This window comes from Drosophila yakuba, chromosome 3R, assembly GCF_016746365.2.
Source record: "Drosophila yakuba strain Tai18E2 chromosome 3R, Prin_Dyak_Tai18E2_2.1, whole genome shotgun sequence".
In the NCBI taxonomy this organism is placed as follows: Eukaryota; Metazoa; Arthropoda; class Insecta; order Diptera; family Drosophilidae; genus Drosophila; species Drosophila yakuba.
In genome coordinates this window covers 24,950,767-24,974,046 of record NC_052530.2, presented here as the reverse complement: position 1 = coordinate 24,974,046, position 23,280 = coordinate 24,950,767, and the positions used below count along the sequence as shown (strand labels likewise).

Genomic DNA, 23,280 nt, shown 5'->3' with positions numbered 1-23,280 from the left:
GCTTATCACATGCCTCAGGTGGCAATAAGTTGTGGGTAAATATTAATTAGAGATATTCAATCGCATTAATCGGCCAGATATTTCGGGTTTACCAGTTACGCAAAGGTATTGCAAACTACTTAAAGTGTGCATAAATGGAAGTTGATCGAATTTAAACTTTGACTTACCACATTTGAGGGTATACAAATGATTTAAACACAAAACTCGAGTAGTTAAATGTGCCTTAATGCAATATTTAGTTATTAGAGTGTTGCATGTATTATAACTAATTGCAAATAAATCTTATTCACTCGAAATTAGATCAACTATACGAATTCCCCCCTGATAATCCTTGTGCAGTATGATTGTGTTTGTATCCCTTGTGACTTCAACTGCAACTCAGCATCTCCTTACGTTCCATTTCCCCATCAGGATGTGAACTGGAGGAGCATTAATGCTGTCTCCATGACAACAGCACGTGATCCGCTTTATGGATTGAAAATAGGGGAAGTTGGCGAGTTGGTCCTTGTAGGTGATGAAAAGGTAAGGGGACATACATACATACCTCAGTATGTGGCGGGGCAGGAGGCAGTGCAATTTAATGCGCCATGGCCACGGATATCCGTTTAATGGCCATGAATACATAAATAATAAATAATAAAATTGTATTTGTTTATGGCTCGCAGACACTCGCACACACACAGTTACACTGCCTTTGTGTGGATTTATTTACCTTTGCGAATAAAATATATCGATATGCGTATAAATGTGTATTTTTTATGTTAAAGTTAAATGCAATTTAAACAATGCACAATATATTTATAATAAGAATGATAAAATGCTGTGGAAAAAATCGGTTTATATACGGACTATCTGTTCGCCAATGCCAGAGATTGGCTATTAAGGCCGTGTAAATCTGCGACTGTGTGTGTGTGTGTGAGTGTGTGGGTGTGTGAGTATGGACGAGCACTTCCGTTTTCCTGTGGCTTGTTAAAAATTATTTAATTTTATTGTATTTCAATTGTTTGCTGCGGCAGGGAGGAAACAATAATCCAAAGTCATTGTTACTTCGCTGACCTGCATAATAAATGAGTAGCCCCCACATTCCAGGACCTCCATTGCCACCCACTTCATCACCTCGTCCTTGATAATGCATGCAATTTGCGCAGCTCTTCAAGCTGAGTGTCCTGGCACCTATGACTATTTGGCCTTTTTTCGGATGGATTCACCTCAGCTATTAATATAAAAAAGCAGAGCTCTTTTCCTGGTTATTATACAGCTTTCTACAAATTTCTAGATTTCCAGGTAATAAACAAATTAGTCAACAAATATATTTATAATAAACTGTATGTGAAAATTACACTTCCTGAGAGTTATTATAGTCTATTTATTTTATTTAGCTATCTCCTCGGGTGAGTTTATCGACAGCACTGTCGTGAAATGGTCCAGGATCAGGATATGTTGCTTGGCAAATTAAAAATGCCATCGGCACGAAGAGCAGCATGCAAATGCATGTCCATGTCATAGAGTTACACAAAGTGCTTAATCAAGCTTAAAAGAAAAGGACTCGAAAGAGAAACATACATGGCCAAAGTAACAAGAAATAAAAAGTAGGGGCAGCCTAACCATGTGCGAGCCATGTGAGCTCGCAAGGATCAGGACGTGGAGTGTGGTGGTGTGGCGCACTCATTGACTGTGCAAAGTGAAGTGGAGTAGTTTAAAATTAAAAAGGACACTTAATCCCGTCAATGTCTTGCCGCCGCGCCAACCACCCTCCACATCGAAATCCACATCCTCGTGTGTGAATGTGTATCCTGGGAACCAGGGATCCTGTGAAATTCCAGCACGGGATTAGCAGGCGGTTGGAGATTGAGGAGAAGGAGGTGTTTTCGTTTGATTTGGATTGTGCAGGAGCATCAGCTTGCGAGCGGATGAGTACAAGGATGTGGGTGTTGGTTGAGGTGGGTGAGGTGGATGACGTTGGATGTTTGCCCACTTTGGCTCACAAGAAGTGCAATTATGTGCACAAAATGGAAAATGAAGCAAGAAAGTGGAGCAATTGAAAGCGACAGATGGAGAGATGAAAATGTGTGGATGCACATGCAATCGTTGAGAGACAATGCTGATGACTGGCCAAAGACAAAAACAATTTAACCCACATTTGCATGGAATGCATGGTATATGGCAATTACCAGCCTTATGACGTGGAAATTGTCCAGGCAACAGCAGATAGAAATCGTCCTGGCCAACTGGGTAAATGGGAACCAACCAACGAAACCCCACACACCTGAAAAGCAGCCCATCTTATCTGTGTACCTAATTAGTGAAATGGGCTTGCCTCGGTATATTGAATAATTAGGTAAGTGAGCAGGCAGTGATGGGTAAGGTACACATTTGGCTGAACCCGTCTGGGTAACCAGGTATTTTAGGGTATTCATATTGGAAATTACTGCCATTTTCCCATTAGCTATTGCAGGATGAGGTATTTTCGATAATGCATATTGCACATTTTACCATTTTCCCATTTTACACAATTCAATATGCAGTTACCATAGTCTCCTGATAGTTTGAATACTATTGGGTACCCACAGGTACAGTGCATCTATTACAGGTCCCGGCTTAACTGCTGATTTGGTCAGCAGTTGGTTTTCAGACCTCATCCAACATGGTGTCCAAGAAGAGTCGTCTCCTGGCCACAGTCTTTCCATATCTGGACATCTTTTCCGTGTTTGCCCTCACACCGCCGCCCCAAAGTTTTGGCCACACTCCACATAGACGACTTAGATGGTACTTGATGACTGGCTATGTTTGCTATGCGGCCGCGATCCTTGTGATGACCTTCCTTGTGACCTATGCAAACATTATCGCCATTGACGAGGAGGTCCTGGAGTACAATGTGGCTGACTTTACCAGAGTGATGGGCAATATACAAAAGAGCCTGTATTCGGTTATGGCCATCACCAATCAGCTTAATATGCTGTTTAACTATCGACGGCTTGGTGAAATCTACAAGGACATTGCCAGTTTGGAAAACGATATGGACGAGGCATCGCAGTGTTTTGGTGGACAAAAGCAACGATATAGCTTCCGTGTTCGCCTGGCCTGCTGTTTGGGCTTTTGGATGATCCTGATGATGTGCTCCATGCCCCGCTTAACAATGACGGCCATGGGTCCATTTGTCAGTTTGCAGTTCAAGATACTCACCGAGTTCGTCATGATAATGCAGCAGCTCAAGAGTCTGGAGTACTGCGTATTTGTACTCCTGATCCACGAATTGGTCCTGCGGTTGCGCCACACTCTTCTTCAGCTGCAGCAGGAGTTCCAGGACTGCGAGCAGCAGGACATGCTCCAAGCTCTCTGCGTGGCTCTAAAGCGCAATCAATTGCTTTTGGGACGGATTTGGAGACTGGAGGGCGACGTGGGCATCTACTTCACGCCGACCATGGTGCTGCTGTTCCTCTACAATGGACTGACCATTCTTCACATGGTCAACTGGGTGTACATCAACAAGTTCCTCAACGATTCTTGTTGTCACTATGGTGGGAAAGTAATCTCATAGCTTGAGCAATCCGCAATCCTTATGCTGCTTGTCTTTCAGAACGATTCTTTGTCTGCTCTACGCTGATAATAAACCTTCTACTGCCCTGTCTTCTGTGTCAGCGTTGCATTAATGCGGTATGTTTGCTTAAATACCGAGTATTAATTTTCTAAAAATATAAATCTTTCTAGTATAACTGCATTCCACGAATCCTGCATCAGATTCGTTGCACATCCGCAGACCCGAACTTCCCCATGTTGTCCAGAGGTTTGCGGGAATACTCCTTGCAAATGGAGCACCTGAAGTTACGCTTCACATGCGGCGGATTGTTTGACATCAACTTAAAATACTTTGGAGGGGTAAACCTAAGTTTATTTAAAAGTTATAACAATTCGCTGACTAGAAATTTTTGCAGTTGCTCGTCACCATTTCTGGTTATGTCATAATCCTCTTACAATTCAAAGTGCAGGCGATTGCTGAGGACAGATACAAATCAAGTATCGACGCCTAGCGGATTAAGACTCATTTAAAAGAGTAGTTAAGTAATTAATATAAAAGGTATTTTCCTCTTTAAGCGAATGAAAGTAAAGGTACATTTTATCTTTCCTGATTCTGATCATCTTTTAAAACCAATAAAAGGCAGTAATTGCAGTAATGAGCAAAAAGGTTGTCAGTTTCAATCGACAACTTGCTGGAGATGGAAGCGAATCGAAGTCGTCTGCTGACCACGGCTCGTCCTTATCTTCAGCTTTTAGCCCTCTTCGGACTTACGCCTCCACCAGTCTTTTTTACCAGGACACTGAAAAGGCGACGTAGAGGCATCTTTATTGCCGTCTATGGTTGTTTCATAGTTTCTATTGCTCTGGTGGTCTGTTATGAGTGCTATGTTAATATTGTGGCCTTGCAACAGGAAGTGAATCAGTTTCACGCGGATGACTTTAGCAAAGTAATGGGAAAGGCCCAAAAGGTTCTGGTACTAGTCATAGCTATTTGCAATCAGTTAAATATACTGCTTAACTATCGCCGCTTGTCACGTATCTATGAGGGTATTGCGGCTTTGGAACTGGATGTAGATAATGCTTCGAAGGACTTCAGTTCACGAAGGTATTGGTGGAGCTTTCGATTCCGATTGGCTCTGTGCATTGGTCTGTGGATGGTCCTGACCATAGGCCTTGTGCCACGCCTCACCCTTCGGCGACTGGCGTTTTATCTCCACTGGGCCAATAAATTGGTCACCGAGATCATCCTGATTATGCTGCAACTCAAATGCGTGGAGTACTGCTTGTTTGTTCTCCTGATCTATGAGCTGATTCTTCGGGTGCGTCACAACCTCAAGCAAATCCATGAAGAACTGCAGGATTGCAGCTGCGGGAACAGGATTAAGGAGCTCTGTGTGGCGCTGAAAACCAATCAGCTGCTGGTGGGTCGGATTTGGGAGGAGGTGGGTGAGATTAGCTGCTATTTTAGTCTTTCCATGGCGCTGCTTTTCTTCTTCAATGGCCTGACCATCTTGCACATTGTCAACTGGGCTCTCATAAAATCCATAAATCCTAACGATTGCTGTCAATATTGTAAGTACAGTACTCTGAAGTTACCAACTATACACGTACTTAAGCATATTTGTTATAGCGCGGCTTGGTGTTGTTTTCTTACTATCTAGTACTATTTTTCTGGCCTGCTTGCATAGTGAATTCTGCATTCAAGCGGTAGGTTTTACTACAGAAATAGTAATTTTAATTTACGAAAATAATTTAGTATAATGGCATCCCGAGAATTCTGCACCAAATTGTTTGCTTGCCAGCAGCCGAAGAATATCCAATGCTAAAAATGGGTCTGAGGGAATACTCGCTACAAATGCAACATTTAAGGCTCTTTTTCAGATGCGGTGGCTTCTTCAACATAAATCTCAACTATTTTGGAGGGGTATAATCCGAATTGGCATATATATTGCATATTTATTTAAGCAATCTACTTTGTAGGTGGTGGTCACCATATTTGGCTACGTAATATTACTCGTGCAGTTCAAAATTCAGAGTTTTGCCGAAACAAAATATTTTGAAACAAATAACATTACTGAAATGACGGATTGAAAGTGCAATTCAATTAGAAGTCAATATCTAAACGGATTACTTTATTAAAATAAAGTGAATAAAACATTATGTAACTTCCTTGGTGTACAAAGTGACTTCTATTTACCATAATTAAATGTTTAATGACTAAAACAGTTAGCTGATTATCTTGTTCAACTAACTAATAGAGGCAATGACAGCACCATTACACCAGTGACTCTTCACAACTCGCTGGCGATGGAAGCCCAACGGAGTCGCCTGCTGGCCACAGCTCGTCCTTATCTTCAAGTCCTATCCTTATTTGGTCTTACACCCCCAGCAGAATTTTTTACCAGAACTCTACACAAGCGTCGCAGAAACTGTTGGATTGCAGGATACAGTATCTATTTAATTGCAATTCTTTTGATAGTTTTCTATGAATGCTATGCAAATATTGCGGCCCTACATCAAGTAGTTCATCAATACAATGTGGAGGACTTCAGCAAAGTAATGGGAAGGATGCAAAAGATTCTAATAGTTGCCATGGCAACTTGCAGTCAACTAAATATACTTCTAAACTATGGACGCCTTGCACTTATCTATAATGAAATACAGGATCTGGATATAAGGATAGATAATGCTACAAAGGGTTTTTCTGGACAGAGACACTGGTGGAGCTTCCGACTCCGATTGGCGCTTTCCATTGGCCTGTGGATGGTGATCATCATTGGTGTTATTCCACGACTAACTCATGGACGCACTGGTCCCCGCTTTCATTGGGCAAACCAAGTACTCACCCAGATCATTCTTATAATGCTTCAACTCAAAGGACCTGAGTACTGTCTATTCGTTCTGTTGGTATATGAACTGATTCTAAGAGTACGCCATGTCCTCGAGCAGATAAAGGCTGATCTCGAGGACTCCGACTGCGGAGTCAGGATGCAGGAGCTGTGTGTCACTTTGAAGCGAAATCAGTTGCTCATGGGAAGAATCTGGAGATTGGTGGGTGAGATCGGAACGTATTTCAAATTGTCCATGACGCTGCTCTTTCTCTACAATGGACATACCATTCTGCACATTGTCAACTGGGCTATCATAAGATCCATTGACCCAAAAGATTCTTCTCTATTTAGTAAGGCATCTGCATTATATCATCAAGAAATGCCACTTTATCTAAGCTTATTTTAGGTCGATTGGGATCTATTACTTTTCTGTCGATCAATCTTCTGCTGGCCTGCTTTTATAGTGAGTGTTGCGTAAAAACTGTAAGTGAGCTCTGCCAAAAAACCATGTGGTGCTCTAAATAAATTATAAACCTTTGCAGTACAATAGCATATCACACATTCTTCATCAAATAGGATGTTTGCCTGCAGCTGAGGAATTTCAAATGCTTAAAATGGGCCTTAAGGAATACATTCTGCAAATGCAGCATTTGAAGCTCCTATTTACGTGTGGTGGCTTATTTGACATCAATCTCAAGTTATTTGGAGGGGTATAATGTGCCATACTTGATTACACTTAACACTTTGCTGCTCATTTTCAGATGCTGGTTACCTTATGTGGTTACATTATTATTATAGTTCAATTCAAAATTCAGGATTTTGCTCGGATGAGTGACAGACAAAATACTAGCGATACGTTACAGTAGAATATGATCGGTAGTTTCCAATTTTGTTGATGACGTTTGAATATTAAGTGGCAAGGACTTTAATACAATTTTGAAATGGTATACATCAAGCACTAACTGCTCGTAATTATTTTACCAGCAACCATTTGATAAAAACTCTGATTATCTCATCAAATTAATTAAAATGAAAGTGCACAGCTATTTAGCAACTGACTTACTAGTGTTCCCAGTGACTTTTAACTTCGCGCTGGACATGGAAGCCAATCGGAGTCGTCTGCTGAACGCAGCACGTCCTTATATTCAGATTTATTCCATATTCGGACTCACGCCGCCAACTCAATTTTTTACCAGGACCTTACATAAGCGACGTAGAGGGATTCTAATATTGGGCTATGGCTGCTTTTTAATTGCCATAACGCTGATGGTCATCTATGAGTGCTATGCGAACATCGTGGCCCTGAACAAGGATTTACATCAGTTTCACGCCGAGGACTTTAGCAAAGTTATGGGAAATACGCAAAAGGTCCTGGTGGTTGCCATATTCGTTTGGAATCAACTAAACATTCTGCTGAACTTTCGGCGCCTGGCAAGGATTTATGATGATATTGCGGATCTGGAGATAGAGCTAAATAATGCCTCTAGGGGTCTCAGTGGTCAACACCACTGGTGGAGCTTTCGATTCCGGTTGGCCATTTCTGTGGGATTGTGGATAGTGTTGCTGGTGGGTCTTACGCCACGATTTACCCTCGTGGCACTCGGACCCTTCCTTCACTGGACAAATAAAGTGCTCACCGAAATCGTTCTGATAATCATACAACTTAAGTGTACAGAGTATTGTGTGTTTGTGCTGCTGATTTATGAACTGATTCTCCGTGGGCGCCACATCCTCCAGCAGATCGGTGTGGAGCTCGAGGGCAACCACTCGAGGGACAGTGTTCAGGAGCTGTGTGTGGCCCTAAAACGCAATCAGTTGCTGGCTGGACGCATTTGGGGATTGGTGAACGAGGTCAGCTTGTATTTTACCATATCCCTGACGCTTCTGTTTCTCTACAATGGACTGACCATTCTGCACATTGTCAACTGGGCTCTCATCAAGTCCATCAATCCATACGATTGCTGTCAATATAGTAAGTGGTTTTTCAAGACCAAAAGAAAATTCACTTATAAGCATGTGTTTTCCATGAACAGTGCGATTAGGGACTTCCCTCTTGCTGTCGATCAATATATTTCTAGCCTGCTTATATAGCGAGTTCTGCATTCAAACAGTACGTGTACCTATTCCTTTAAGATGTTTTTTAATAGTTGTATTTTTATTAGTATAAAAGTATTCCACGAGTTCTGCACCAAATTCTTTGCCTTCCTGCAGCCGAAGATTTTCCAATGCTAAAAATGGGACTGAGGGAGTATTCCCTGCAAATGGAACATTTAAAGCTTATTTTCACATGCGGCGGCCTCTTTGACATCAATCTCAAGTTCTTTGGAGGGGTAAAACATGAATAAATAAATAAATAGCTAGTTATGCACGCTAAACTTTCTTCCAGATGGTAGTCACGTTATTTGGCTACGTCATTATTCTCGTGCAATTCAAAATTCAAACTTTTGCTCACTCGAAAGTTAGGCAAAATATAAACATGACCGAAATTAAAGAGAAATACCGCGTAAATTAAAGAAACAAAAATGAATACATTTTACATTTATTCTACACTCAACAACAGCGACACCTGGCGACGAAAGTCTAATATTTTTGGAACGACACCGATTAAATGAAAATGTTTTGCACAATATTCATAATTCAATATTTGAAAATAATAAATATTTTATCAGACTATTAAAAAAGTTTTTGCAATATGATGTCAAAAGAATATGGTAGAGCTAAAGTAGAAATACACCATGTAGTACATATATTTACATATAATACAGTGGTGGGCTCTACATTAGTTCACGACTAATAAGTTTATTATAAAAAAGAACAAAAATTTAGTTTCATATATATATTTACGTATTTATTTTTTTAAGACAGCAGCCACTCTGTTGTCAAATCTGAATCGGTTGTCCCTGAGGGACTTCCATTTGAGTGGGCGGAACCATCAGGTTTTGCTACATCTAGGCTATTATTGTTTCACTTATTGCCACCGATCCGCCGATCGATCAATTTCACCATTCAATATCAACTAGCATATTGCTATAAGTAAACTTAGTCTATGCTTTTTACATTGAACATTTCATGTTGTTACATTTTCGGGAATTGTACTCATAATTAGTTTAGTATAATTGCGACGCATCGACTTAGATCTAGAACTTAAATAGCTAGTGAACCTAATACCTACTGCTAAACATCTGCCCACCTAGACCCATCAGTGTTCGATTTGTACAAGTAGCTTACGCCTAAGAGATATTAACTATAGAGTTGTCAGTTGGATTACTATTACTCGCGCGTGAAATGTTCAGTTACGCTTATTTGCTTGGATTCTGATCTATAACTTCAGTTGGCAATCACAGACTAAATAACTGGAATAACTTTTTTGGAAGTCGTACACCTATGCGTATAATTAGCTAGTAAAGGGAAATAATTAACTAATTAAAACTGGCCGCAAACACCAACAAACCATCTAAACAAACCTTCAACTCGATACTAATAGATAGAATATATATTTGCACTTGGTGTAGTACAAATCAGAGATTGCAACGTCGCCACTGGCAGTTACATTTACAGTGATTTCAATATAAAGCTCCGATTCAGTTGATAACAATGGGTATAAAAAATGTCGCACATATGTTCGAGTGTTAGAAAGGACACTGGTGGTCTTACATAGCTAAGGGGCTTACAACTAATTAATCTACACAGTAGTTTCGGCTAGCTAATCAAAACAGGTCCATGTTGTCGTTCATATAGCTTAACAGGTAGTACAAGTAAATAAAAAGACACACTGTAGGCAGGAGATAATTCAGCAGTAGGTTAACTATTATCCCGTCCCGTGCTTGCCGTTCTCGAACAGGCCCTTCTTGAAAAAAGACGACAGCTGGACGAGGGAGGCGCGTGTGAGGCCCGTTCCGCCGGGTCCCTCGTAGATTGGGCACTGCGGAATCTTCGAGCACACGACGAATAGGCGTCGTAAGTAGAGCTCTAGAAGGCGACGACGATGCTTCGCCACCGGCTCGCTGTTTGAGGCGAAGAGCTCTCTCCGCGGAAAGGGTAGTGCAGATATCTGTTTGGAAATTGATTAATGTATTGAATGGTAAAAACTTCTCATTCAGCAATCATTTACCTTGGCCCCGTAGCAATGTTTCATGCACAGGTGCAGCTCCCTGAAGCGACTGTATCGACGCAGAATGTTTAACTTGCCATCGGGTAGAGCGATGCGAACCTCGTATTCGTAGTGCGTTTGCTTGCCGGCGCCCCGCATCACAAAACTCGGAATGGTAATGAAGTGTTCGCCTTCAGCTAAATAGATATAATCTATTAATAATATACAACATAATTATCATATATCAAATTACGTACGAAACTCTCGCATAGATGGGCAGGATCTTGTCATGCTGGGTGAATATATCTGCGAAGTGGACTCCTCCATGCTGGTGGGACTCATGACACTCGAACGCATAATAGAGCTAGCTAGTTCGTACTGCCGTTCCATGCCGGATCGCTCGTCAGCACAGCATTGGGCATGAGCCTCCAAGTCCTGCACCGATTGTAGCATCTCCTGCTCCATTTGTATATAGCGTCGCTGCAGATCCTGCAGATCGGCAATGTGCTCATCCAACTGGGCCTTGTTCAAGTCCGTTTCTAGGTTCTTCATGATCAGTGCCTTTTGGGCAGCAATCTTGCGTCGCAGCGAGTGCAGTGGACAATACGGACGAGCAACATCGGAGTGCCGTCCCAGCTCACAGGAGGAGCAGGAACCGGTGTCTTCGTCGCTGGTGCGCACACCCTGCTTGTAGTTGTTAAGGTGACCATTCTGCAGGATAGCCTGATTACGACTATCCAGGCAAACACCGCTGTCACTCATGATAGCCTGCGAACTGGGTGTGCAGCTGGGCGCGGATCCCGAGCCACCAATGCCTACACTCCCACTGCCACTGCCACTGCTGGGACCAGCGGTACAGGTTCGTGAAGTCTCCTCGCTGCTGCCGGAAAGGTCATCTTTCCGCGTGTCTTCGGCCTCATCCTCCGCATCGCAGGAACAATTGCTGAGCGGCGACTGTTGGCCTTCCGTAATTGTGGGCGATGAAACGAGTGATAAGTTGGACTGAGCGGTGTGGAAGGTATCACAGGTTTCGTAAGTATCTGACTTGGATACATCGTCAGCCTCGTTAGTGCTTGTAGAGGTGGACATCGACTTGTTGCCCAACTGCAGTTTCATATTCTGCTTCCTAGCGCGCATCGCCTGAGACTCAGCCTCGCTTTCAGCGCGTTCCAGACGCAAGCGCTCCAGCTGGGCCTGGATCTCCAGCATGGTCTCGTCGACCTTAGCTATTTTCGTAGTGCTGGCATTGAGTATTCTTTCCTTTTCGGCTATTTGTTCGTCCAGTTTCCGGATTTCCTCATTCTTAAAGTGTATAAATATAATTATAATGTATTTTCTATATAATCAATATAGAGATACTTACATTTCTGCGCACAGTATCCTTTATAAACTGCGCGGCAAATAAATCCAGAGAATCCGATACCTGCAAAAGCAGTTCATCATTCAGAGGTGTGCCCTCTTCGATCTTCATCCCCATCTGTAAATACACAAATATGATTGTTAGTCATTGTAATAGATGTATATATAATTAACTGTATCTAAAATGTAATCTAATCTAAGCAAAGAAATGCTAAACAAACAAACAAACCTCGTCCAGTTTGCCACAATCTTGCAGTTCCTGCAATTCTTTCGCTACATACTCAGAGAAATCTCGTTTCTTAGAGTCGAGCTGCGTCTGAAACGCTGAAATTTGTCTACACACAATGTCGATCTAAAACGAAAATGGAACGAACAGAAAATTGTAAGGAACGTAAAGCCAAAACAAAAAAGGAATAAATATGAACAGGCAATAAACAAGCACAATAATCAATCCATCCATTTCAGATACAATTAATGATGACATGCAATCAAACGGATGGGATCAGAATGTCGCACCTGAACTTTCTCATTGTTCTTTTCCCACAGCAGCATATCCTTGCGGGCGACCAGCTCCTGTTCACGGCAATTCAGCAACTGCAAGCCGTCCATTTCCTCCTGTTCCAGGCGAATGAGCTCTTCGGTCAGCTTGCGCACTTTGGTCTTGTATTGGTCGTGCATCTGGACGCGTTCCTGATTTGGAAATATGAGACATTAAATACCAAGTATATATGTACATATATTACAATAATCACTTACCACATTGAGCTGCTTCAGCGCATTCTCAATGGTATCCAGAATCTTTCTATTCTCGTCCTGCAATTCCGGATCGTCTCGCGACATGGGCCGCTGAGGATAATACTGACGCTCTGGGCGCTTGTAAGGCGATGCTCCATCCTCGTCCGAGTATATGCTGCAGGTGAGTAAATTCTCCTTGGACGAGGTGATCAGGGAAAGCCGGGACATGTCCAGCTGCGACCGACTCAAATCCTTTCTTAGTTTTGCAGCTTCGGCGGGATTGTTAAATCGGAAGATGTTGGTTCGGCCCAGCAATATAATATCGCCCTGCGAGATTTGCTTGGGTTCGTCAATAAGATGGGCGTTCACCCAACACTGGGCCAAGGGCCAGGGATGCAGCGTAACCACACCACCCTTTAAGAAAATGCTGCAGTGTTGCGCCCGAATGCCGTCGCCGGCCAACTCGATGTCCTGATCCACTTCTGCATCCTCACTGCCAATTCGCGTCTCCCCCTCCTTCAGACTGTACAGTGTCACTCCGGTGGTCACGTCGTTGTGGATGCCAATTAGATGCGGCATCTCTGAGTCGAGCACCACGCCCACACCCGACTTGCGCAGACCCAGACTCTTTTGCTCCTGCAATATGGACTGGGCCACCTTCCATTTCTCCGTCCATTCCTCGGTGAGTACTTTCTCTTGGGCCTCCTTCTTTTGCAGATCGGCCAATACTTTAAGCGATGGCTGCAGAGAGTGCTGATAGAATAGAATTCAAAATGTAATTGCAGTTTAAATTGATGCCATATGGTAGCTTCTTACAATATCGCCCGCCAGCATGGACTTGAGCTTGTTGATCTCCTCCCTGAGCTCTCGGATCAGCTTGACATTGGTGTCCTCGTTCACCGTCGGCTTGTTAATAATGTTCTTTGCCCGATTTGCGTACCGCAGTGTGCTGAGTGTTTCACTGTAGTTGCAATCGGCCGGTGATAGAGCGGCAATCATAATGGTTTTGCTGTTGCCGCCCAAACTGTCCTTGAGCAGCCACGTGAGGATGGAGTCGCGATAGGGAATGTAGAGCACCCGCTTACTCGCCCCATTCGGTGTGGTGGCAAGTGCGGAACTGCTGCTATTGTGACCGCCACCCGTCTGCTCCGCCAAAGCCGAGATCACGCTACCCAGAGTCACGAGCGATTTGTTGATGTGAGCGCCCTCCTTCAGGCGCTGACCCGTTGCCCCCGTTGCATTGGCGCGCTCACTGAAATGAATAATAAACAAGAGTGACTGCTATAGTCCAGTTCGCCGACTATCAGATACCCTTTACTCAGGGCACCCGGAATCCTATTAGGTTTCTGAATATCTTTCGTATATAAACCAAATGCTTTTCCTCTAGTGAGATTTTACTTTCCAGAGCAGTGCTTCATGCTCCGCTTACGCTTACGCTTACGCACCTGCCTGCCAAATCGACCAAATGGATCTTCGAGACTGTCTCGCTTGGCATGTCATTCATGAAAACCGCCTGCACAAATGTGATCGTGAAGATGGCGTGACTGCGGCTGCTCGTATCGTTCATGTTGGTGCTGGCCGTGGTGCGTTGTGCATTTCCCCTTGCGATGCATTCCTATAACACAGTTTTCTGAATGAGTAAGGAGTTCTCGGAATGCCACCAACTCACCTGAATCTCATCAAAGTCAGAGACGGCATGCTGGGACAGGTTCTCCACATAGGGACCCAGGCTGCGATGCTCCCGCACCCGTAGCCCGTGGCCCGTGCTCTGTGCCGCCAGCAGATCCTTGACCCTCTCGTTGTAGATCTCCAGATAGCTGGCATGTGTCCTGTAGCCGGTGCCCGACTCCTGACCCACACGCATGCGGGCAAAGAGCTCCTCGCAGATGCGCGGTATCAGGCCGGGATTGTTGGGTGTGCCCATCATGGTGAAGGTCTTGCCGGAGCCAGTCTGTCCGTAGGCAAAAACACACGCATTGTATCCTGCAAAAAATGCAAATGCAAAATTCAGTATAATTAGTTGATGGTAAGAATGAACGGGAGGTGTTGGGAATTATTAATAGCAATTTGACCATGGATCATTACGTTGGTTTGTGTTAAAGAACTATAGAAAGCGAACGTTGGGCGGTTGCCACTCGACCGCATCGTGCTATCCAAAGTTAATTGCCAGTCACGAAGGGTATGCTGCAATTGCTGAACCGCCCAAAAGTGAGGCAAGCCTTTCGTGACTGAGTAATGGGAATGCACCGTCACCGGTGACACATAATAACATTTAGAGTGGAAATAAAAACAATCAAAGTTGAGCAAGATTGCCGCCAAACAATATATATAATATATAACCGAATATGGCAATTTAGGTTTAATAAGAACGGCAAATAACTTCTGTTCCCTTAGTTGAATTAGTTGTTCTTTGCTAAATATTGATACTTTCCATTCATTGACTGATTTTATAGCTGCACTTAAACTCTTATCAGTCTTAAGTGCCATTTAATGGCTGAGCATTGAATTGTTTGCACAAAACTCTTTGAACTTTTGGCAGTGTGAAAAAAACAAACAAGAAATGTTTTCAATACAAGCGATGACTCAAGCAATGACCCCTCTACAGCTTTGACTAGCGCCAACTAATTGCGACATCATCGTTGGCGCCTAGCCAACAGCAATTAAAGCCATCGGATCCAGTGCCTCCGGCTCGAATTACACCCAGTGGGTATGGAGATGGGTTTGGGGATGGCTCAAGCCTTTCAGCAGCTCGTTGGACAATCTCGATGGCCGACAGGTGTGAGATAAGATTTGCTTTTGCATTCGACGTCACTCGAGACCGCACAGGTGGTGCAACAACAATTACCAAGACAAAGCTGAGAGCTGAAGAAAAATTATCCGTCGTTTAGTAAGCTACACAGCAAGAAACTACCAAAGTTTACCAAATGCAATACAACTTATAAATTTTTCGCTTTAAGACTAGCTTTTGATATATACACATTACTTGCACATCATTAATGGTAATCAAATCAAGCTGTTTTCTTTTCTGAATGAAATCGTGTTTGTAAAAGTTTGAATATTATAAACATTGAAATTTCCTGCTCTGCACACTTGCACATTTCCGAAGAGTTTTAACTGAAATTGCCAGCCAGTCAGTTGGACGCCACTGCACTCGCTCTTTGTTTATGGCCATTGGAGTGACTTGGCTTTATCTGCATAGCGCATGCATGTTAGCTGTTTGTTATTCCCACTGCCACTTTGCCACTCTTGGCTGCTCGTAATTTGATATTGAAAGCGTGCCAAAGCAACGCCAAGCGTTTTTTTTTTTTGCAAAAAACAGCTGTTCCATTTCGCTTGGCATCTTGAGTTGTGGGCGAAAGTTTTGTTTGACTTACTTTCTTGGCCAACTCTTGCAATCGAATCAAGCCCACTTAGGAGCCACACGAAGCATTACGTACACTAGATTTTTGAAATGGCAAGTGAGCAGCTCGAAATGCATCGAAAATGCCTGAAAACTATTAACTAAACAAAATACGAATCGTGAGCAACAGATATAGGTTTTAATTATACGTCTTGAATTACTCCAATCAATTAAATATTGTATATTAATTGCGCAATAACTATTTTTGCTGTCATGCCAGATGGTAAAGTACTTAATCGTGTAATAACAGAAACTTCAAGACTTGTTCGGTCGATAAAATTCCCAGTACTTCTCGAAATTTTGGAAAACTCTGGATGGGCGGTCAACCATCCGGTAGCAGGAAATTCGCATGATTATTGCTAACTGCACCTACTTGCATACAAACTTAAATTCATTTACAATTAGTCGCCAGCAGAGCGTTTCAGTCTGCAACCAGTTGTATGGGTATTTTCTAGTATACTCTAGTGCTGTTTTTATTTTTAGAGCCGCAATGTTGTTTACAAAGCAAAAAAAAAAGAAAGAAAATTTGGGAAACGCGAGGGAACACCCAATATCAAAGCCAATAAGCAGACGCACAGGGAAAATGTAAACAAACTGGTGAGTGCAGGAAAACAGAATGAAGGAAAAACGCTCTCGCTGTGGGGCTAATGGAAAAGGTGCACAGAAAATAAATACATGTATAGTACAATAAAGAAAATTTAATCGATATGGTTATATCTTAATCTATGGGGAATGGATAGCTGTATTTGTCTTTGAACTATTTACCTCTCCTTATTTCATAAGGAACCTCACACGAAAATTCTTTATTAAATTTATTATTATTTATATAACAATATGCTATACAGTCTGAGATGTAGTATTTTGCAGTGCATAGTGTGGGACACGGCCTAAAAGCCAAAGCGTAGACCAATATTCGCTCAATTAGCTGGGGGTTAGAGCGTCACCATTGTGTAATCGAATGTTGTGACCCCAGGAACCTTGGCTCACCTTCGTAGGCGCAATCGACGACGTCGTTGCCCAGATCGCTGTACACCTGCTCCTGGGTGGCGAAGTGCGGATCCTCCGCGTCGAATGACCAGTAGGAATAGTCGAAGGTGAAGTCATGATGATTGTCCCGCCCGGCATCGCGAATGGACTGCAGACGGGGCTTCAGAAGACGCGTCTTCTTGTTCTCCATCTCCATGATGAGCTGGGCATCCATGTCGATCTCGCTGCAATGGGAAGTAAGGATGACATTTTTATTTATTACTTTGCGCTGTTGCTTGTGGCAAATAATGGATCTTCGGCTGACAGACGTCGTGCCAGTCTATTGTTAACGTTACATATAATGAATAGTATTTGCATTTCTCCCAAACACCTCCGCACAGCCCGCCCTTTCTGGGGCCATTCGTGTTGGATTATAAATAGACCGAGTCGCTTGCTCATAAATATTCCTATTAACGATTTTTGCATGACCCGAACAAATGGCGAAAAGTCAGGGGGCGTTTCACGGGGAAGCGAATGGAAATAGACGAGAAATGGACTGGTGGCCCATGCAATCCAATTGACATGTTAGCCAGCCCTGTGATCACACGTCTCGTCTCTCCGCTAGCTGGCTACAAATTATAAAAAAAAAAAAAAAAAGAAAAAAAAAAGAAAATCCGGTTTGGAGGGAGCACTAAAATGAGGAAGAAAACCAACGACTTGATTGCAACATCAAAAGGAAAAGCGGCGCAAATAAAAAAAGCGAGATGGAAAAACTCGCGGCTGGGCATAGAACATTCGTTTAAAGATGGAACCGAACCGGTTGACTGGAGTTCATAGGGGCACCCACACGCGGATATAGACTTCAGCTGGAAAAATAACACACACGAAGGCGCTACTAAGCAAACAGAAGACCCCTGATAGCTGGCAATTCAAGGAAAAACGTGAATCTAGTAGTTTATGGACTCCTATCATAGCTTTACGACCGAGATGTACAGAAAAAGATCACATGATTGTTATTAGAACTTCATTTACTGTCTGAATGCGGCGCTATTATAAACCAGTTATGGTAAGACTCGTGAGATTTGGGGAAACAATTAGATATTACTGGAGTACATGGATGACTATGACTAATTCCTTCCCTAATTGTTCTCTGTACCTATTGTTCCCATGATTATGCAGTTAAACTTTTACTTTATCCCAAATAGTGAAAAGGGTGTTTGCTCTGCGGCTGTAAAGCTCTATTAATCCCATGACAGCTGTGTAGTGCCTTGTCCCATTTCGAGCGACAATTTTAGGTCATTCCCCCCATCTTCATGGGCCGCCATGATTACGCCGCTCCACTTTGCCATGCTGCACTCAAGTCCGCTCAAGTCGACTCAGTGCTCATTGCGTTTGAGTGGCTTTAATTCGTTAATCTTTGGCCCGATGCGATCCCCAGCCAGATGGAGATTACGGGAGGAGAGCCATCGCCCCATTTAGCAAAACTCCGCCAGCCAGCGGGAAATTCTTTGCAGGCCTTGATTCATTTCCCAATTAAATATTTATGCGGGACACCAACGAATTTCGCCGCTGTGACTCATGAGCGATGCGATGGGATGTGGAACTTGCTCGGCCAGTTTCGTGCCAAAATCAAAGCATATTTTGTTTGCTTTTTTCGGGTGCAGTGCCTATAAAGCACACTTATACGTAATTATAGTAGATTTCTGCTTTTGTTTTCGCATGGAGGCTACTGCGAGCAGTCAGTCTTGCATGTCCACTGACGAGCCGTGGAAATATGTGCTAAAAATTTCCGTCCGGAGGCCAAAGAAACTATGCAAAAATATTTACAGTGAACGCTCCAGTTGGAGAAATACTCTTCAAAAAACTAAACACACAATGCTTGTTATGATTATTATTCATAGACAATACTTAAGTGAGCAATGACTACAAATCGAACATGTATCCGTTTGCCTTATCGAGTGTTCCCTGTCATAATGAGTAGCTGCTTTGCATAAGTTGGAGCCAAAACGATGATGTCACAACTCGGCAGGGAGTTAGCTCCAGTTTTTTGCTACTATAATTACAGCATTTGCCGCTGATGATGTTGTTTTATTTCATGCACAATTAACACACGGCAGCCGTAAACTCAAAGCGCACAAAGCCCGTATTGTATGGGTTAATGTGATTTTTATATCGAATGCCTGAGATGAATGACATCATTACGGATTGTATCTTTACTAGTACATGTGTATCTTTCATCTTTCTTTGTGCGGCAGTTCTGCCAACTTCTCGGCGGTGCGTTCGTCTTTCTTTCGAATGCTTTTTTCGATTCGGTTTTATTCGCAAGTAACTGTGCCAAAAGCAATGACCGCTTCGTCAGATAGACAAGATAAAGACACAAAAAGTAAAAAAAAAGTAAAAAAACAAGCAGCAACAAAAATGGTTAACGATCGTAGACGAGGCTGGTAAAAATAAAAAGGTTTAATGTGGTTTTAAGTAGGCTCATTCGTACTGCTTATACTTGTATTTCAGGGGGTTTTTTTTGTAACGAAATTCTTTTTCTAGATACTTTTGCCAGCGAAATGCGCAACCAAATTCCTAACTTTTTTGAGGGGCGTTTTAAAGTTTATACGCCCAGCAAACAAACATTCTCCTGCTGATAAGTGAGGTCATAAAGATAACGCAAAGGTTTTTTTTGGCTCATTTCTGAGTCATATGCATATGAGATCTTTTTAAAAATATATATGAGAAATATAGAAAATAATAAGAAGACATTCAAAAGCCAACAGAAATGTTTATTTTTTAAAGAGAATTGAAAAAAGATACAATTTTTGTTGCATTAGACACACACGATCTTTAATATTATGATCATTTATGTGAAATGTTTATTTTGAAATTTTTATTTTTATTATTATTTTCTTTGTTGGATTAAACACTTTGTCCGTCTGTTTGAATGCTCTATGAAGGAGGCTGCTATTTCCTTGGCCATAGCCTTCAGAAACAGCTATGGCCAAGGAAATTGCGACATCATCATAAAATAGGCGTAGAATATCGTTGCTTACCGCGAGTTAAAGGGTCGAACCCTCACTGCGACCTTGAGTGACGACATTTCGATAGTAGCGATGGTGGTGGCTCCGCGGGATTCTAGCACTCCGTTATTTGTTTATTTGGGTGGTGAGTTGTGGGTGGTGCGGATTTGGGGGCGTTTTCAGCACGTACAGTAAACCAAAAGCAAAGAGATGGGAACCAAATAAAAACGAAAAAAAAATAAAACTTGCAGCAGCAGGTTTTGTTCTTCTTGTTGTTGTTGTTCTTCTTCTTCTTCTCGCCTGACCACTTGCCACGTAATTAGATTTTTTGGGGGGACGATTTCGAGAGGAGTGGGGTAAGGGGAATAACAGAATTATGGGGGGCAGCAATGGATATACAATTCACTCTGTTGCGTTTTTCGCCCGACTTTTGCACTTTCTGCTTTCCGTTTTGCTCTGCTTTTTAGTTTGTTTTTCTCTTCGCCTTCCTGTACACCGTTATTTCGAGCCTCCTGTTCGCAAAATCAGCGAACTTTGCGAACTTTTCGCGTCGCCACAAACAACTGCACATACTACCACTAGTGAAATGAATAATATTTGTGCGCAATTCGACATTAATTCACTTGCACAATTTTCGCTGCCATCTTTTTCGGCGGCTGCTCATCGCCACTCGCTGCGTTTCAACGCGCTGACCATTCGAGTCTGCAAATAAATTCACTGGCCACGGGTCATTAAGTGCAGCGCAATGAATATAAGCAAAATCGCGCGCAGTATGTACACTTTGTTACTTCGATTTGGTTTTATCTCGTTTTTTTAACGAACGCGACGCGATGTTGTGTTGTTGTTCATCGTTCGACTCAGTGTGACCGTTCAGAGGGCAGTGTGTTTAGCCGTGGAGTTTACCACTTGCGTCTAACAGTGCGGTCACACTCATTCTATGTTTTCAGTATTCATAGAAATGGTTGATGGCTCTGATAGCGCAGACTCAAACCGATTCGAATGTTTTCTAAGTTCAAAAATTTGTAGCAATTGTTATTCTTAAAACTACTTAAAATTAAGAAATAAAAAACAATCAAACCTATGTATTATTGCTCACAAAAAAAAAGGCTAGAAGAGTTTTTGATTTTCGGACATAATTTGTCATTGTTTCATTTTTTAAGCTTACAAAATTGAGGTGCATTTCGAAAATATCAAGCAAGTGGTTGATATGATAAAACGTTTACAAATTGAGGCAATTAAAGCTATTTGTTAATGCTGTTATACAGCATTGAAGTTAATTATCACTCTTCTCAGTTGACAACAATGTACACAGCATACAAACTAAAACTCCTAATCTCGTCCAGACTTGCCTGGTCATACGTAGGTGCCATTCCACCGCTGACACCACTCCAGCGCATACTCGTAGCCCAGGAAAGTGGCGGCGTTGAAGGGTACCGCCCGCGCCACCAGCATCCAGCTGCCGCGGAAGATGCTCCTCCAGCCGTAGGCCCTGTACTGCACCCGCACGCAGTGGAAGATTCCCCGGTACTTGTGGTTCTCGTCCGCCTGCATCAGGGTCTTAACCACGTCGAAGGGAATGACACACACCCACGAGATGACTCCGGCCCAGGCACCAGCCAGTGTGGTCACCAGCAGGTTCACACTGGATCCGTCCGACTGACTGCGTCGCCGACGCACAAAGTCCCGCCTGTCCATGTAGTCCACGCCCTGGCGATAGGCCAGCATATAGATTCCGTAAGGCAGGACGTCGCTGTGACCATGAAACCACTTAATGTTCCATCTATTTTAGGAATCACTATAAGTAACTCACCGGCACATCATGGGCAAAAGGCCGCGATAGAGGCCCGAGATTCCATCAGTCTTGAGTATCCGTTTGAACGTGCCAAAGGCGGTCCTTCTCTGGCCATACAGATAGTCACTGTAATCTGCGGAATTTCACACATTAACCCACCATTTTGGGACAGAAACGCGATGGAGTATGACCTACAAGTGGCTGTCTGCAGGCGCACTTTGATCAGCTCCATGGGACAGGCGATAAAGGATTGCACAAATCCGGCTACAGAACCCGCCAGGAACATGTTGTGGTACTCCAGCTGCTCCCGCTGGTAGTCACTGTGGCACACCTTCCGCAGCTGCCGCAGGTGATTTCCGTAGATGCCGAAGAGCAGTGAGTTGATCGCGCCCGTCGAGATGAACGGGAAGAACATGCCCCTGTAGAAGCCGTTGACCTTTCAAGCGATCCCAATCGATTAAACCCATCACCAGCTAGAGGATTGCGTCCAGTCGGAGTCGGGATTAAAAACATAACAACATAAACACTTGACTGGTTTAAATCAAATGAATATATCAAATGATATCATTTTTTCAATCAAGTTTTACTTATATTTTAGTTTATGAAATTATTTAAAATAGAAAAAAAAACTCCAACTAGACGTAATCCTGGTTTCCAAAACTTACCCCATTGTTGCGGCTGTATATCTGTTGAATGGCCTTCACAACGGATGAGTTCGAGGCCTGTTGCCACACTTTGATGGTGTCGAGTGGGTGGGCCACCAGCACCCCACAGGCACCTGTATACCAAAGTATCAAAATCAAGAATGCAGCATAAATTAATTAAAATTGTGGTCACAAAGTTAAACAACACATGCTGCCAAGAATCCGATGGATCAGGGGCGCTGCACGTGAACTTGACCATGGCGCCCGTTTTCTGGGGCTGAGGCAGTTCCTCTCAACAAGTTGCCTATCATCGTCGGCTGCTGCATTGCGTCATGCCCAGACATCTGGCCAATATGGGCTGAATACCAACTGGAGCACTCCCACTCACCGCCAAAGCATCCAGCCACAAAGTCACAGTAGTTTTCCCACTTCATGGATGAAAATCACAGATGGATTTTCTGCAAGCACTTGGGGTTTTCAAAAATTGATTTTTCTCGCGATTTTCCAACTGCAGCCCACGACGGCAGCGAAGCAACTGCAGTGCGCAGCTTTTGTGGCTGGGCCACAAAGCTCTGCAAATGCAATAGCTCACTAGCTTTCCCAACGAACAGAAGCTGATTGCTAAAATTGCTAACCGACAGTTCACTTTTTGAAAAAGATACTTTCTAACTATAAAGTCACCTCCTCTACACATTTCATGATATCATCGCATTTCATGATATCATCTTATTTGATATTTTAAGCATCAAGCGATGAATCGGAACCAGTTTTCAAATCACTTTGGTTGAGTTTAATCTACTATGTGAGTTATCCTTTAAAAAGTCAGTTCATCAAGAACACATTGGAAAAGTAACTCATTTCCAGTAAACGATGTCCTTAGTGAGATTTAAAGTCAATTTCTTGATTTTTCAGTTGAAGTTCATCGTTCCCAAATTTTAG

The 23,280-nt window shown here is 42.9% G+C and overlaps 6 protein-coding genes across 7 annotated transcripts; 4 read left to right on the top strand and 2 right to left on the bottom strand.

Moving 5' to 3' along the window:
• Positions 1-2,497: 2,497 nt before the first annotated feature.
• LOC6538258 (putative gustatory receptor 98b) lies at positions 2,498-4,182 on the top strand. The gene is made up of 4 exons (XM_002098749.2): positions 2,498-3,518; positions 3,578-3,654; positions 3,709-3,876; positions 3,933-4,182. The coding sequence occupies exons 1-4, from the start codon at positions 2,645-2,647 to the stop codon at positions 4,026-4,028; spliced, it is 1,215 nt and encodes a 404-aa protein (XP_002098785.1). The 5' UTR covers positions 2,498-2,644; the 3' UTR covers positions 4,029-4,182.
• Positions 4,183-4,214: 32 nt separating this feature from the next.
• On the top strand, positions 4,215-5,607 carry LOC26535019 (putative gustatory receptor 98d). The gene is made up of 4 exons (XM_015193249.2): positions 4,215-5,088; positions 5,147-5,223; positions 5,273-5,440; positions 5,497-5,607. Exons 1-4 carry the CDS (start codon positions 4,215-4,217, stop codon positions 5,605-5,607), a joined length of 1,230 nt encoding a protein of 409 aa, XP_015048735.1.
• Positions 5,608-5,823: 216 nt separating this feature from the next.
• LOC6538257 (putative gustatory receptor 98c) lies at positions 5,824-7,213 on the top strand. Its single transcript, XM_002098748.1, has 4 exons — positions 5,824-6,697; positions 6,754-6,830; positions 6,890-7,057; positions 7,109-7,213. Exons 1-4 carry the CDS (start codon positions 5,824-5,826, stop codon positions 7,211-7,213), a joined length of 1,224 nt encoding a protein of 407 aa, XP_002098784.1.
• A 232-nt stretch (positions 7,214-7,445) lies between these two features.
• On the top strand, positions 7,446-8,994 carry LOC6538256 (putative gustatory receptor 98d). The gene is made up of 4 exons (XM_002098747.2): positions 7,446-8,319; positions 8,381-8,457; positions 8,510-8,677; positions 8,734-8,994. The coding sequence occupies exons 1-4, from the start codon at positions 7,446-7,448 to the stop codon at positions 8,857-8,859; spliced, it is 1,245 nt and encodes a 414-aa protein (XP_002098783.1). The 3' UTR covers positions 8,860-8,994.
• Positions 8,995-9,168: 174 nt separating this feature from the next.
• On the bottom strand, positions 9,169-20,765 carry LOC6538255 (kinesin-like protein Klp98A). Of its 2 annotated transcripts, XM_002098746.4 has the most exons (12): positions 19,939-20,765; positions 16,919-17,142; positions 14,201-14,514; positions 13,977-14,146; positions 13,348-13,783; positions 12,553-13,284; positions 12,313-12,486; positions 12,026-12,148; positions 11,801-11,914; positions 10,695-11,739; positions 10,459-10,634; positions 9,169-10,398 (listed from the first exon to the last, which is right to left on the bottom strand). In XM_002098746.4, the coding sequence occupies exons 1-12, from the start codon at positions 19,983-19,985 to the stop codon at positions 10,156-10,158; spliced, it is 3,798 nt and encodes a 1,265-aa protein (XP_002098782.1). In that variant the 5' UTR covers positions 19,986-20,765; the 3' UTR covers positions 9,169-10,155. The 2 variants fall into 2 exon arrangements, with proteins under 2 accessions (XP_002098782.1, XP_015048734.1); XM_015193248.3 differs by lacking the exon at positions 12,026-12,148 and having other exon boundaries at positions 19,939-20,764.
• Positions 20,766-21,028: 263 nt separating this feature from the next.
• Positions 21,029-22,885, bottom strand: LOC6538254 (solute carrier family 25 member 45). The gene is made up of 5 exons (XM_002098745.3): positions 22,730-22,885; positions 22,363-22,475; positions 21,893-22,133; positions 21,716-21,830; positions 21,029-21,655 (listed from the first exon to the last, which is right to left on the bottom strand). Exons 1-5 carry the CDS (start codon positions 22,773-22,775, stop codon positions 21,259-21,261), a joined length of 912 nt encoding a protein of 303 aa, XP_002098781.1. The 5' UTR covers positions 22,776-22,885; the 3' UTR covers positions 21,029-21,258.
• Positions 22,886-23,280: the final 395 nt, after the last annotated feature.

Excerpts from the sequence above, each read along its gene's own strand:
- LOC6538258 (XM_002098749.2), top strand. The coding sequence starts at position 2,645 with ATGGTGTCCAAGAAGAGTCGTCTCCTGGCCACAGTCTTTCCATATCTG. Across the intron at positions 3,519-3,577 it reads CGATTCTTGTTGTCACTATG|AACGATTCTTTGTCTGCTCT; the intron begins GTGGGAAAGTAA and ends CTTGTCTTTCAG. Across the intron at positions 3,655-3,708 it reads GTCAGCGTTGCATTAATGCG|TATAACTGCATTCCACGAAT; the intron begins GTATGTTTGCTT and ends AAATCTTTCTAG.
- LOC26535019 (XM_015193249.2), top strand. The coding sequence starts at position 4,215 with ATGGAAGCGAATCGAAGTCGTCTGCTGACCACGGCTCGTCCTTATCTT. Across the intron at positions 5,089-5,146 it reads TAACGATTGCTGTCAATATT|CGCGGCTTGGTGTTGTTTTC; the intron begins GTAAGTACAGTA and ends TATTTGTTATAG. Across the intron at positions 5,224-5,272 it reads GTGAATTCTGCATTCAAGCG|TATAATGGCATCCCGAGAAT; the intron begins GTAGGTTTTACT and ends AAAATAATTTAG.
- LOC6538257 (XM_002098748.1), top strand. The coding sequence starts at position 5,824 with ATGGAAGCCCAACGGAGTCGCCTGCTGGCCACAGCTCGTCCTTATCTT. Across the intron at positions 6,698-6,753 it reads AAAAGATTCTTCTCTATTTA|GTCGATTGGGATCTATTACT; the intron begins GTAAGGCATCTG and ends AGCTTATTTTAG. Across the intron at positions 7,058-7,108 it reads ATCTCAAGTTATTTGGAGGG|ATGCTGGTTACCTTATGTGG; the intron begins GTATAATGTGCC and ends GCTCATTTTCAG.
- LOC6538256 (XM_002098747.2), top strand. The coding sequence starts at position 7,446 with ATGGAAGCCAATCGGAGTCGTCTGCTGAACGCAGCACGTCCTTATATT. Across the intron at positions 8,320-8,380 it reads ATACGATTGCTGTCAATATA|TGCGATTAGGGACTTCCCTC; the intron begins GTAAGTGGTTTT and ends TTCCATGAACAG. Across the intron at positions 8,678-8,733 it reads ATCTCAAGTTCTTTGGAGGG|ATGGTAGTCACGTTATTTGG; the intron begins GTAAAACATGAA and ends ACTTTCTTCCAG.
- LOC6538255 (XM_002098746.4), bottom strand. The coding sequence starts at position 19,985 with ATGTCGTCACTCAAGGTCGCAGTGAGGGTTCGACCCTTTAACTCGCG. Across the intron at positions 14,147-14,200 it reads CTGACTTTGATGAGATTCAG|GAATGCATCGCAAGGGGAAA; the intron begins GTGAGTTGGTGG and ends ACTGTGTTATAG. Across the intron at positions 12,149-12,312 it reads AGAACAATGAGAAAGTTCAG|ATCGACATTGTGTGTAGACA; the intron begins GTGCGACATTCT and ends TTTTCGTTTTAG.
- LOC6538254 (XM_002098745.3), bottom strand. The coding sequence starts at position 22,775 with ATGAAGTGGGAAAACTACTGTGACTTTGTGGCTGGATGCTTTGGCG. Across the intron at positions 22,476-22,729 it reads TGTGGCTGGATGCTTTGGCG|GTGCCTGTGGGGTGCTGGTG; the intron begins GTGAGTGGGAGT and ends TTTGGTATACAG. Across the intron at positions 22,134-22,362 it reads TATACAGCCGCAACAATGGG|GTCAACGGCTTCTACAGGGG; the intron begins GTAAGTTTTGGA and ends ATCGCTTGAAAG.